At 43.7% G+C, this 14,936-nt stretch overlaps 1 protein-coding gene across 2 annotated transcripts in view; it reads left to right on the top strand.

Moving 5' to 3' along the window:
- The first annotated feature begins 2,385 nt into the window (after window positions 1-2,385).
- Pdcd6ip (programmed cell death 6 interacting protein) overlaps window positions 2,386-14,936 on the top strand; it is a 51,361-nt gene continuing 38,810 nt past the window's right edge. For both annotated transcript variants that reach the window (XM_057766686.1, XM_057766685.1), the window contains exon 1: window positions 2,386-2,731. In XM_057766686.1, the coding sequence (XP_057622669.1) occupies window positions 2,523-2,731 (209 nt within the window). In that variant the 5' untranslated portion in view covers window positions 2,386-2,522. The remainder of the gene's footprint in view (window positions 2,732-14,936) is intronic.

The following is a 14,936-nucleotide window of genomic DNA, read 5'->3' as shown; positions in this document are numbered from 1 at the left end:
GCGTTTTGTAGCCTGTTCGTTCAGAATAGGGTCCAGTTCAGGCTGTAATGTCCCTTAGATTTCTTTACATACAACCATTGGGTTTTCCAGAATGATAACCTATTGAAGCTTATACACCAGCTATCCTCTAGACTGCCATGGAATTTGTCACTTCACCTGGTATATTTCTTATAAAGTGTGTGTTTTGGAGCTGAAGAGATGATCCAGCTCTTAAGAGCACCAGCTGCTCTTCCAGAGGATCCAGGACCCAGGTTCAATTCCCAGCTCCAACATACAGCTCATCATCTCTGCAGCTCCAGTTCCAGCAGATCTGATGCCATCTACTGACCTCAGGGGACACGAGACACAAACATGATACACAGACATATATGCAGGCAGAACACTCATACTCATAAAAAAAACCCAGAAAAGTAAAAAAAATATTGTGCATTTAATGAGAAGGCTTGATAGATTCAAGTCGGTTTTTCCTGGAATGTTTCATAGATGACATCGTACATTTACATCTGTTCCATGTCTCAGCAGGTAAAGGCGCTTGCTGCCAATTGTGATGACCTGAGGAGAGCCACGTGGTAGAATTGACTCCGGAAGTTGTCTTCTGACTTCTGCATGCTCCAAATAAATAAAACACGTAAAAAATACAACATTAAAGATATCAGACTTGTCCTCCTGGAGGCCTTTAAAAAACATTTTGTGTGTGTGTGTGTGTGAGAGAGAGAGAGGTGGGAGGGGGAGAGGGAGGGGAAGAGAGAGAGAGAGAGAAATAGAGCGCTGTGCGTGCTCTCGAGCTATTTCCTGAGGAGGCTAGAAGAGGGCGACCTTGAGTTACAGGCTATTGCTAGCTGGAAGAAGTGGGGGCTGGACCCCGACTCTGGTCCTCTTCCTGGCAGAGCAGCAAGCACCACTTTTTAAACGCTAAGCTATTTCTCCAGTTACCGAGGGGAAGTCTTTTTAAAATGTAAAAACAAACTGCTTATGCTGTGCCCATATTGCGGTCCCCCCAAACTACCCATGGAGTCTGTACTCATATTCAAAAACAAAGAGCCTTCATTCAAGCTTGAGCTTGGACCCTCCATCCATCCGACATAGCAGTGAGGTTGGAGAGCCACGGGCCCAATTGGGGTGGGTTTTTATCGTAGCAGAGGCTGGGGTGAGGGATTTCTAAGGGTCAGGACCCCTGATTGGCTGACATTTGTCTAGGGGTGTCTTGGTGAAAGGGGATGGGGGTGTGCTGGGCTAAGGGACATCAGGTGATCCTATCTATAATGGTTGGAATGTTAGATATTTCCCCTTGGATGGTCTGTTCCTGGGTGGTCTCTATTGAGCCTGTCACGGCTGGGCCCGACACTTTTGTGCCACAGATCATACAAAACAAATTGTTTACGTTGACTGCAAGTTCCGCAGTGTTTGTGGCTTCACTCTTCAACCTCGTTTCATTCTATTCTCTGCTTGCCTTTTACGTTCTGGATATGGGCAGGCGCGCTTTATTCCTCACTTTAATGCCAAGACAGCTTCTCAAACTGCGGGTATCCTTTTAAGTTCGTCTTCTGTGAGAATGTTTCTTATCTATGGTAACCGGTGTCTTTACCTGGCTGAGTGCCCAAAGGCAGGTACTTTGCTACTTTGGATCGAGGTCCTGCACACACAGTGGACCTTCAGCAGTAGTCGAATGAACCATCATCACAATACTCCCAGGGCCTGAAGGTCTAACAAAAGAGTATTGCATCAGGAGGCATAATAGTTCTAGATCTATAAAATTAAATTTAGGTAGTTAAAAATACAATTGATTAAAATATTTAAATAGAAAAATAAAACAGAATTCAAAGAGAAATTAAAAAAACCTTTTTGAGCCCGGCATGGTGGCCCAAGACTTTAAATTGGGAGGCAGAGGCAGGCAGATCTCCGAGTTCGAGGCCAGCCTGGTAGGTAGTTAAAAATACAATTGATTAAAATATTTAAATAGAAAAATAAAACAGAATTCAAAGAGAAATTAAAAAATCTTTTTGAGCCGGGCATGGTGGCCCAAGCCTTTAAATTGGGTGGCAGAGGCAGGCAGATCTCCGAGTTCGAGGCCAGCCGGTCTACAGCGCACGTTCCAGGACAGTCAGGGATACACAGAGAAACCCTGTCTTGTAAACCAAAAAAAAAAAAAAACCAAAACACACACACACACACACACACACACACACACACACACACACACACACACACACACACACACAAAATCCCCAAAAAACTTTCCAAAAGTTTAACCATTGGAGTAGGGGAACGACCAAATGCAACGCGCAGGCGCCGCAGAGGCGCGATCAGGCGAGGGACGCCGGGGTGACACCATCACGTGGCCGCACGGCGCGCCCCTTCAACTGCGCCTGCGCAGGGGCTCCCGGAAGTGGCCGACCTGAAGCTCTGGCGGCTCAGTCCGTCGGCCCGTCGGTCCGCTCGTCCGCTGCCGGTGCCGAGCGCGCCTAGGCCGTCGTCGCTGTCCCTCCGTGTCTCCGGCCCGAAGCGGCGGCCGGGCGCTCACCATGTCGTCGTTCATCTGGGTGCAGCTGAAGAAGACGTCGGAGGTGGACCTGGCCAAGCCGCTGGTGAAGTTCATCCAGCAGACGTACCCGAGCGGCGGCGACGAGCAGGCCCAGTACTGCCGTGCGGCCGAGGAGCTCAGCAAGCTGCGGCGCACGGCGCTCGGCCGCCCGCTCGACAAGCACGAGGGCTCGCTGGAGACGCTGCTGAGGTGGGCGCGGGCCGTGGGCTTCCGGCGCCCAGGCTTCCCATTCCTCCTCCCTCTTCGCTCCTTTCCTCCCCCGCCCCAGCCGCGCTCCTTCCCCCTCCCTATCGCTGGCCTCCCCACCCTGACTCAGGCCAGCGGCGTAGGTGTGGTCAGCATTCTTTCCTGGTGAGAGGACTTGTAACCCGGCTCGCTTCCTGGTGGCCTCTGTCACCTAGGAGCCTTGCCTGGGAGGAAGTCCGCCACGTAATGGTCTCTCTAGTCTCAGCTGTTTGACTGGTTTTCACTTTCCTGAGTCTTAACAACTGAAGACTCCCTTTTTACAACCGCCGCTTGTGATTTTATTGGGCCGCATCTAAGTTTCCTAATAATAGTTGCAGAAGGGAAGGGAGAGAATTGAGTCACTGGGCCAAATGTCGGTTACTCATCACTTTGTTCACTTGGAATAAGTCACCCGAAGTTCAAACATAATCGAACGACAGATTGACAGTTGTAAAAGTTGGGAGCTACAGTCGTCTGAAAGAAAACCTGAGTGACATAGGCCGCTCAGAGTGGGTTCCTTAAAATCTGTTGACAGGGGGGTACGCACATGTGGAATACATGGGAACTCTGGTACTTGAAGATAACATTTCTGTGGTTCCTTGTGATCCAACTTCCTGTAATATCTCGTTTCATGCTAGAGACACTGGTGTATTATTAGGGTGCAAGTTTCAGAAACCCTGATTTAAGTAGCTTAAGCTAAGACGGAGTTGTCTAGAGACATCCTTTTTAAAGTTTGACATCAATAGAGAACATCTTGCCACCACGGTACTTCCTTCATAGGTGAGGTCTGTGTGGTGAGAGATGGCCACCGGCGGCAGCTCTTAGCATAATTACAATGGCTCACAGCACTGCGTAAGCTTTGTTTGTTGAAAGTCTGTGGAGGCCGCTCTGCTTGGTCGGACACATAAGTTAATGATTGGGGAAGTGGGCTAAGTTAATGACCTCTGTCTGGGTTACCAGTTTGTTTAGGTTCTCTGCCCTCCATGGATCAAAGAAAGATTAATTTGGAAAGGGGAAAGGTTGGTTCTCCAAAGGATGGGATATTGGATAGGTTGCTCAGAGATTATGTTCCTTTGGTGTCAGTTTTAGAGCTAAGACTGTTGGGTTGCAAGGATCTGATAGAATAAGCACTTTTTAAGGTAATGGAGAAATACTTGATGATTCTTTAGAATCAATGTAAAAATTTCAACTTTATGCAGACACCAGCAACATTCAGTGAGGTGTGCTCCCCACCCCTTTGAGATAGGGTTTTGTGTATCCCTGGCTGGCCTCAAGCTCCCCATGTAGCTGAAGATGACTTTGAACTTCTAATCCTCCTGTTTCCACCATGATCTGTTTTAAGGATGATGGGGTTTTACCCCAGGGCTTCGTGCATGCTAGGTTAACTCTGTGCCTACTGAGCTATATTCCCATCCCTCAAAGTTGTTGTGGCATTGGGTGTTGAATTAATGGACTCAGGCATACTAGCCACCACTGAGGTACACTCCCAGATTAGTAAAATATTTAAAAAGTTGACTTATTTATTTATTGTGTGTGTTACATTTGTGCTCATGTATATGCAAGTATGTGCACTTAGAGGCCAGAGGTTGACATGGAGGCCTTCTTCCATTGCCCTTCACCGGGAATGTATTATGTAGTCCAGATTGTTCGTGAATTCTCAGTTAGTCCTCCTATCTGCCTCTTGAAAGCTGGGATTGGAAGCATGAGCCACCACACCCAGGCTAGTAAGGTATTAATAGTATTAATAAAGCATACGTGGAGTGTAATGAACCCCATGATAGAGTATGCTTGTTTCTAACACTGAAGCACTTGGGCATATGGCTTTAGGATGTTGGATAAAGTGGCAAACAGTTCAGATGGAGGGCTGTGGGGACGCTACACTGCTCGTTCTCTCCTGCCCTTTGCTGGGAATAAGTGTGGGAACTTTTCTCCTTAGAGGAGTGGAGAGGAGCTGTTGTGAGCCACCTCTGTCATCCTCTTGTAGCAAATAAGTGGTTGTTCGTTTGTTTGTTTTGAGGAGCTGGGTAAAGGACTAAACTTTCTACACCTTGTTTTATAGTGCAAGTGTGTACCAGAATTATTTGGGCTGCGTATGATAAAATTGAATAGTTGGGAATCAAATACTTGCGAACTATTCAAATAAAGCATAATATATTTAATAATCATGCTTGATAACTTTGAAAACAACATTGGCTTATCTTTTCCTTATTAATTTATTTATTATTTGGGGGGGTGGTAGGTGTCTCCTGGAACTCATTATGTAGACCAGGCTGATCCCACAGAGATTTGCCTTCTTCTGGCTCTTGAGTGTTGGGATTAAAACTGTGCACTGACACAAAACTTGATTTATGATTTTTTTAAATTGAACTTTTAAGTTAATAAACTTTGGAGAAAAAGAGTTTAAACTAATTCCTCAAGAGTAGAAGCCACCTTAGTACGTCCTGGTGCACAGCTCCACATGTAGTCTTGCCTGTTTATGTGTTTATACCAATTATCTATCTGTTTCTGAGTGTGAGTTCTGAGTTTATACAGCCATAACACTTGTGTGTTGAGACCAGCGAATGCCCTTGGGTGTGGTCCTTGCCTTCTACCTTGTTTGAGACAGAGTTGCTTGTTCTTGTTGCATCTGCTCTGCTCTCTGGCCTTAGAGCTTTTGAAGTTTCCTGTCTCTGCTTCCCATCTTACCCCTAGGAGCACTGGGATTACAGATATGTGCTACTTTGACTTTTACATGGATTTTGGGCGTTTGAACTTGGGTTCTCATGCTTGTATAGCAAGCGCTTTACCACTGAGCTCTCTCTCTCCAGCCCATGGCATACCTCTTTGTTTCTGACTTGTAAATGCTCTTTTACAGTGTTCTAGGTTAGACATGTAAGTGGTATAATAGTAATGAGAAGGATTATTTAAAATTTCAGTTATATATGGTACCCCCCACCCTACAAGTTGTATCTTAGGGTTTTTATTGTTGTGATAAACACCATGATCAAGAAAGCAAGTTGGGGAGGGAAGGGTTTATTTGGCGTATGCTTCCACTGTTCATCATCAAAGGAAGTCAGGACAGGAGCGCAAACAGAACAGGCACCTAGAGGCAGGAACTGCTGAAGCAGCCAAGGTTTACTGACTTGCTCCCCATGGCTTGCTCAGTCTGCTTTCTTATGGAACCCAGGACTACCAACTCAGGGATGGCACCACCCAATGAGCTGGGCCCTCCCCCATCAATCACTAATTAAGAAAATGCTTGCAGGCTTGCCTACAGCTTGATCGTATGGAGGCATTTTTAAATTGATATTTATTGAGGTCTACATTTTTCTCTGCTCCCCTCCTTCTCCCCTCCCACTTCAACCCTTCCCCAGGGTCCCCATGCTCCCAATTTATTCAGGAGATCTTGTCTTTTTCGTAGATTAGATCTATGTAAGTCTCTCTTAGTGTCATCATTGTTGTCTGAGTTCTCTGGGATTGTGGTTTGTAGGTTGGCTTTCTTTGCTTTATGTTTAAAAACCACCTATGAGTGAGTACATGTGATAATTGTCTTTCTGGGTCTGGGTTACCTCACTCAAAATAATGTTTTCTAGCTCCATCCATTTTCCTGCAAAATTCAAGATGTTGTTATTTTTTTCTGCTGTGTAGTACTCCATTGTGTAAATGTACCACATTTTTCTTATCCATTCTTTGGTCGAGGGGCGTTTAGGTTGTTTCTAGATTCTGGCTATGACAAACAAAGCTGCTATGAACATAGTTGAGCACATGTCCTTGTGGCACGATTGAGCATCCTTTGGATATACACCCAAAAGGGATATTACTGGATCTTGAGGAAGGTTGTTTCCTAATTTTCTGAGAAATCGCCACACTGACATCCAAAGGGGTTTTAGCAGCTTGCACTCCCACCAGCAATGCAGAAGTGTTCCCTTTTCCCCACAACCTCTCCAGCATAAGTTGTCATCATTGTTTTTGATCTTGGCCATTCTTACACAGGTGTAAGATGGAATCTCAGAGTTGTTTTGATTTGCATTTCTCTGATAACTAAGGATGTTGAACATTTCCTTAAGTGTCTTTCAGCCATTTTAGATTCCTCTGTTGAGAGTTCTCTGTTTAGGTCTATATGTACTCCATTTTTTTTTATTGGATTATTTGATCTTTTGGTGTCCAATTTCTTTCTCTCTCTCTCTCTCTCTCTCTCTTTTTTTTTTTTTTTTTTTGGTGTCCAATTTCTTGAATTCTTTGTGTATTTTGGAGATCAGACCTCTGTCTGATGTGGGGTTAGTGAAGATCTTTTCCCATTCTGTAGGCTGTCATTTTGTCTTGTTGACTGTGTCCTTTGCTTTACAGAAGCTTTTCAGTTTCAGGAGGTCCCATTTATTAATTGTTTATCTCAGTGTCTGTGCTTCTGAGGTTGTATTTAGGAAGTGGTTCCCTGTGCTAAGGCGTTGAAGTGCGCTTCCCACTTTCTCTTGTATAAAGTTCAGTGTGTCTGGCTTTGTGTTGAGGTCTTTGATCCATTTAGACTTGAGTTTTGTGCATGGTGATAGATATGGGTCTATTTTCATTCTTCTACATCCAGTTATGCCAGCACCATTTGTATATTTACAAATAAAGCATATTTAGCTTTCTTTTTTCCATTTGATATTTCTTGCTTCTTTACCAAATATCAGGTGTTCGAAGATGTGTGGATTGATATCTGATATTCAGAATATCTGATGTGTGGCCCCTGTGATAGATAGAGGTCACAACCCAAAAGTTGAGAGCCACTGTTCTAAAGAGTAGGATAGCGGAAAGGAGAAAGGTTGAGAGTCCAGGTGTTTTCTCGGTTCTGCCACATACCCTTATGTATCACTGGCCGTTATGTGTGCCTACATAGCACCGAAGAGAAGAGACTTACGGAGGATGTTTTATAATTTAATTGTATGCACTGCTCAGAACGGAATGGGAGGTCCTTATGGACTGAGGGAGAACTGAAGAAGGTTGGCAGATATCCCTAAACTGAAAGTGTTAATACTCAGGACCTGAGAGCCTGGGAATGAGTTAGTTTGTTTCTTTTTTAACTACATCTCTTTTCAGGGCTGGAACTCCTGTGTGCCTTATTGGTGCTCCATGCTTAATCAGTTCTGCCCTGACTGCTTTGGTAGATTTGGCTTCTCATTTACCTCCCTTCTTGGTCAGATTTCAGCATTTTATGCTTCTTCCATCTTAACATTTTCAAAAATTTTGTTGAATGCCCTTTCCTTTTTCATTCCCGTTGTCCTTGCTGCATATCCAGCCTTTCCCCCCTGTGGTGGGGTGTTGCTGGGGATTATCCCAAGAGCTTAGCCCACTGCTGTTGGACATGTTCAGATTCTTTTTTCGTAAGGTTTTGGGAGGCAGCAGAGAAGAGCATTTATTCAGATTTATTTAAACAGGAGACTCAGCTCTTTGAAGTTCTTGGGTTGTTATATTCCCATAGTCAGGGAATGAGTTTTTTCCCCCCTTCCACATCCCTACTGGTCCTTGTTGTCTGATAGTTTGAATTGTTGCTGGTAGCTATACTGGGGATGTCAGGTAGCATTTGTTAGTGTGCTGAGGGTAAGCCTTATTACATATGCTAGCTACTTACTACCTTTTAAAAATGACTTTCTATTGTCCATTTTCCTGTCAGGTTGATATTTCTTTATTGATTTGTAAAGTTGTTTTCTGTATATTTTATTTATTTTTCCAATGCCCAATCAATTTTTTGTCTTCCTCATTTTTTATTTTTATTTATTTTTATTTTTTTACATTTTGAATGTTAAGCGTGCAATATATGTTCTTTCTCCCGGTTAGACTTGCTCACTATTTGAGCCTTCACTCTCCTCCCCTTTCCCTCCTCCCTCTCCCTTTTCCCTCCCTCTCCTTCTCCCTCCCTCCCCTCCCTCCCCTCCCTCCCTCCCTCCCTCCCTCCCTCCCTCCCTCCCTCCCTCCCTCCCTCCTTTCCCACTACTGTGTGCAGATCAGTCAGGGTTTTTATTTGTAGGCAAGCACTATAGTATCAAATTGTATCCTTGTCTCCTTTTACAAACAACTGTTTTGTTGTGTCCACCTCTTCTCTTAGTCTGGCATTGACTGTATCCTTCAGCCTTTGGTATAAGATAGTTGTCCCCCCCCCCCCCCCCTTTTGTTTTGTTTTGTTTTTCGAGACAGAGAATGCCTAACAGTACTTGATATGTAGTTGCCTGGTCTTTTAACTCACAGAGATGCACCTGCTTCTGCCCTTTGAATGCTGGGATTAAAGATAAACGAAATCACACCAGGCAGATGATAGTCTTAATAAACATTTTTTGTATAGTATTAGTAGTTTGTAGTTTCGTTTTTTTTTTATTGAGTCATTTTAGATAGATGTTGTAAAAAAATGAAGTTGGTGGGGGCTAACTGCTCTTGCAGAGAAATAGAGCTTGTCCCAACACCATGTAAGGCTGCTCACAGTTGCTTGTAACTCTAGCTCCAGGGGATCCAATGTTTCTGGCCCTTCAGGTAGATGAACAGATACTCATGCACACATAATCACACAGGCATACACTTAATTAAAAGCAGTAAACTAAATCTTTCAAAAATGAAGCTGATGGACCTGGTTTTGTAATGTCTTAAGTATTTCCGAACACATATGTTTTATTTATTAAGAAAATACTATGATTCCATTTTACTTCATAATTATTGCTTACATTCGGATTATTGATTTAGGAGTGGAGAGATATTGTGATAATACTCTATACTAATGATATTGCTACTGTGTGTATGTGCGCGTAGTGAGAGAATATGGATCTGAATGAATGTGGGATGATTATGTGGATAGGTCAGAGGATGGCCTCTGGAGTTGGCTCTCACCTCCCACCGCATTCAGACAGGGTCTTTGTTCAGTGTTGGGTGGGCTTGCTGGCCTGTGAGCTGCTGGGCATTGTCCGCTAGTCTCCACCTTCCAGGATTCCAGCTGAGGGCATGACTGCTTCTGGCTTTTCCATTGATTCTGAAGGTCAGAACTCAGGCATTCAGGTTCGTGTGGCTGGTGCTTTACCCATTGATCCATGTCCCTATTCTCCAGAAACACTTTAAAAGATTTTAATTTTTATTTATGTGTGTCTGTGTGCTACATGTTTATGGGTGTCTGCATGCTGCATGTTTATGGGTGTCTGCAGAGCTCATAAAAAGGCCCTTGTGAGCTGGAGTTAAAGGTGGGTGTGAGCTGCCTGACATGGATGCCAGGAACTGAATTGGTGCTCTTAACCACTGAGCCATCTCTCCAGCCTCTTCAAAGCACTTTTAAGACTAGACTTTGCCCTGTATCTTTGATATTTTCAAAGAAATGTACTAATTGCTAGTTTTCCTCCCATAAGATTTCTGTTTTTAGCAATGTGTAGAATAAAAACCCAGGTAGGCCCTGCCTATGCTAAGTGTGTGCTCTATTGAGGAAGATTTTAAATTCCTCCTAGCAGAGTTTTAATATGAATTTTCTTTAATTTTTTTTTTTTAATGCTGAAGTTTTGCTAAACATTAGGGAACATCTTAAAAGCACTAAGGTGCAGTCTTATACTGCTTGTTGCTACAGTTATGTGTGGATTATGTATCCAGCCACTGTCTCAAGCACTTTATGCATATTGTATCATTTGTTCCTCTAAGGCAGTGGTTCTCAGCCTATGGGCCTTGACCCCTGCATATCAGCTATTTACATTACGATTCACAACAGTAGCCAAATTACAGTATGAAGTAGGAATGAAATGATTTTATGGTTGGGAGTTGCCACAACATGAGGAACTGTAGTAAGGGTTGCAGTGTTAGGAAGGTTGCGAACCACTGCTTTAAGGAAGCATTACTTCTTTGTAGGAGTCTTTAGACTGAGAGAGTTCTGTAATTTGCAGGTGGTCAGCTGCCTAAGACATTGAATGAATCCATGGGTTGTCTGCTTGGAAAGTCTGAGTTCTACTCATTGTGATAGCTTTTTTTGTTTTGTTTTCATTTTTCGAGACAGGGTTTTCCTGTGTTGCCCTTACTGTCCAGGAACTCACTCTGCAGACCAGGCTGGCCTCATTCATCTGCCATTGCCTCCCAAGTGCTGGGATTAAAGGCATGTGGCAACACTGCCTGGCTTCACTCTGACATCTTTAAATATGCTTAGAATTTAAAATTTTAAAGAACTGATTAAAAATGCACTGGTTTCTAGGAATGATCCCCCCCCTCCCGTGTGTGTGTGTGTGTGTGTTGGCTCTTATGTCTTGGTATGGGTATGGAGGTCAGAGGACACTCTATAGGAGTTGGCTGTCTGGTCAGGCTTGGTGGTAAGCATCTTGCCCTACTGAGCTTTCTGGCCAGCCCTGAAGAGACTAAAATCTTTAGGGATTTTTGTCCTTTACTGTATTGTTTTCTATGTTGGTTGTGCTTTGAGGGCCATCTTTTAGGCATCGCATATTGGCTTTCTCTCAGGCTGTGTTAAACTTGCTCAGGTCTCTTTACATTGTAAGGTACATGTTAAGAGTTAAGAGTTAAGTTAGAGTCTTGATATAGCCAAGTCCCTGTGAATGATAACGAGAGAGGGGTGTGGTGCACTATACCATTTTGATAGATTTCCTTCCTGGAGAACTTTAGTACCTGAGACAGATGAGAACCAGACGGTTGCTAGTTAGTGGTAGTTAGTGGTGTCTGTTCCCTCTGTGGAAATGTTTAGCTCTTCGGGAACACCATTTTGTCTGTGGTAACTAGTTAGCCTCGTGGGCTCCCTCTTGTAAAGATATAGCTGGTCTTGTTGGAGTTTGCTCCATGTTGGTCAGACATTTCTGATTTCCATTGACTGTCCTCCCATAAACTTCCCTGTCACCTCCCATAACATATTCTAAGGCAGCCATCTCATCATTTGTGATCATGTAAATGTGGAATATAGATAGCCTCTTCTCCCCATTCAACTCAATGCTTTGCTATTTGACCTCAGGTTCTGGAGGTTGAGGCTCAGTATAAAGGTTTCAGTATATTCTATGCAGTCATTCTTTTTCTACCTTTGAAACAAGGAACTTCCTGTCTTATTGCCTTCCTTGCTTACTTTCCAGCAGAGATCAGGATTAGAACTAATGGGTTGCCTGTTTTGTATGGCTTGGGGACACCTCTTGGGTGAATTAGCACTGTGAGCCTTTTTAGCCTAATGGTGTTCTGTGCTTCATTCTGCTCTTTGCTTTCCTTACTATGCTGCTGTAACATGAGGAGCGGCTTGTCGGGGTTTCTGTCTTTTTTCAGCAGGGCAAGTCACATCTTGCTTCTTCCGTGGTCTGGGGAGGATTGGGAGGAATGGGCTTTCTCCTTCCTAGAATTCTCCTGTTCTCATTGCCCCACCTCTACTTCCTGTCTAGTTGACCCGCCTGTACTTCCTGCCTGGCCAATCCGCGTTTATTTAAAACATGATTGACAGAATACAGACAATTATCCCGCACCATGCGCCACCCACACATTGGCGACTGTGCTCAGCCATGGTTGACTTCCAGTAGTGGGCCCCCAGTCTGGACGTTTACAGTGAATTATTTTGTTCTCTAAAGGAGAGGAGAGTGCATTGAAATTTGGGTGTGGTTTAGTGCTGTAACAAAATACCTGAGAAAAAACAAAGTGCTGCATTTGTTAACTGTGTAAAGAATATGTTGAATTTACATTAATTAAATAAAATTAACCTGGGCTCACCAGAGGCAAGGTTAGCAACTGGTTGGCAGGAAGTCGCTTGGAGGAGCTTAGCATGTTTTTTTTGTTGTTGTTGTTTTTGTTTTTTGTTTTTGTTTTTTTTTTTTTTTGCTTTTGTTTTTAGTTGGGTGGTTTGGAAGGTAGTGGCTTCCCAGCAGTGGCTTGACAGCAGTTCTAACTCTCTGAGCTCACAGGTTTTCTCCCTAGCCGTTGAATCTTGAGTTTTATTAGAATGATAGAGATTTAGTTAAAAGAACTACCCTTAGCGGCAGCACACAACAGAGCCACTGTCTGGGAGCAGAATTTCGTCAGCTGCTGCTGCTAGACAGGGCCTCTAGTAGTTTAAAGCGTGGCCACTGAGGAAGGTGAACCAGCATCTTCCCCTAAAGGTATCAGTAAAGCTGCAAACTTTTAAATGCATTTACTGCTGGGTTCCTAGGTTCTAGAAATACCCTTGGACATGTTAAACTCTTAATATGGACTTACTGAATGAGTATAAATGAGTGAATGGAGGAATGTCTGCCCAGACAAAGAAAAGGTAAGGGGGAAAGGATTTTAGGTATAGAGGAGAAAAAACAAGACTGAAGGTCCTGAGCCAGAGAGAATGTAATTTATTGACCTGAATAAATTAGACATTAGAATATCTTGATGTTGGGCCTGAGAGTTGAGTGGTGGCCAGATAATATACAACATCATTAAAAAATTTGAAAGTAATAATGTGTGTTACTGTTCTGTAACATGAGGAGCAGGCTGCTTGTCGTCCCGGCTGCCCGGCTATCTTACACCTGAAAGAATCACACAGAAACTATTCATTTAAACACTGCCTGGCCCATTAGCTCTAGTTTCTTATTGGCTAATTCTTACATCTTAATTTAACCCATTTCAGTTAATCTGTGTATTGCCGTGTGACTGTGGCTTACCGGCAAGATTCTAACCAGCGTCCATCTCAGGCAGGAGATCCATGGTGTCTCTCTGTCTCTCCTTCTTCCCAGCATTCAGTTCTGTCTTCTCCATGTCTATCTAAGTTCTGCCCTATCAAAAGGCCAAGGCAGTTTCTTTATTCAACCAATGAAAGCAACACACAAACAGAAGGACCTCCTACACCACTGTTCCATTGTTATGATAGAACACTGTGACCTAGGCAACTTAGCAGAAAGGACTTATTTGAACCTGTGGTTATAGAGCAGTGGTTTTTCAACCCGAGCGAGGGTCACAACCCCTTTGAAAACCCATCTCCAAAAATATTTACCTTACAATTCATAACAGTAGCAAAATTGCAGTTATGGAGTAGCGACAAAAACAACTTTATGGTTGGGGGCCACTGTTGGAGGTGGCTGCTTGTTTGTCCCAGTCACCCAGAACTGAAATAATCACACAGAAACCATAGTATTTAAATCACTCCTTGGCCCATTAACTCTAGCTTCTTATTGGCTAACTCTTATATATTAATTTAACCCATTTCTATTAATCTGTGTATCGCCACATGGCTGTGGCTTATCAGCTAAAGTTCCGTCTGTCTCTGGCGGGGCTACATGGCATCTCGCTGACTCCGACTCCTATCTCCCAGCATTCAGTTTAGTCTTCCACGCCCACCTAAGTTCTGCCCTATCAACGGTCCCAGAGCAGCTTTTTTATTAACCAGTGGTATTCACAGCATACAGAGGGAAATCCAATATCAGGTCACCAGAACATGAGGAACTATACCAAAGAGTTGCACTGTTAGGAAGGTTGAGAACTACTGCCCTAGAGGAATGAGCTCACCATCATGGGGAGGCATCAGATAAGGCAGCTGGAGCAGCAAGCTGAAGGCTCACATCTTGAACCACAAGCAGGGAGAGAGCACATGAGAAATGGTTAAAATGTTTTGAAACACCAAAGCCCACCCCAGTGACATACTTCCTCCAGCAAAGCCACACCTCCTAACCCTCCCAGTCAGCACCATCAACTGGGGCTCTAGTGATCAAATGCCTGAGACCATGGGGCATCTCTTTTACTACCTCAACAGTAGTTCATCAAAAGATTTTCATATTTAACATTTTGTTCCTAGGGATAAAGACACTTTTTTTTTTTAGAGAATCCAGCCATGTCTTTGACAATCAGGAAGCTGAATCTGCCCAACTTTGCTGATACTCCAATAGTGAGATTTACAGGTCCCGGGTCTGACTTCCGCGGTGCATTGCGTCAGTTACTAATGCCTTTTCAATGTCCTTTGGTCTGAACAGTTCTCCTCTTGTCTTTTGAACCTTAGCTTTCCTTTCCTTTTCTGGTTACTAGGAATCAAATGCTAGGTTAGAGATGGCTCAACGGTAGAGCACTTGAGTGCTTTTCCATAGGTCCTGTGTTCAATTCCTAGCAGCCACAGGGTGGCTTACAACCATCTGTAATGGGATCAGATTCCTTCTTTTGGTGTGCATGAAGACAGTACTCATATAAAATACATGAATAAATAAATCTTTAAAAAATGCTAGGCCAGTGGATTGCATCCTGCCTATGACCCTGAGGAACACAGTGACTT

This window comes from Chionomys nivalis, chromosome 4, assembly GCF_950005125.1.
Source record: "Chionomys nivalis chromosome 4, mChiNiv1.1, whole genome shotgun sequence".
Classification (NCBI taxonomy): Eukaryota; Metazoa; Chordata; class Mammalia; order Rodentia; family Cricetidae; genus Chionomys; species Chionomys nivalis.
Note: the sequence above shows the minus strand (reverse complement) of the source record. Positions and strands in the feature narration are given on the sequence as shown.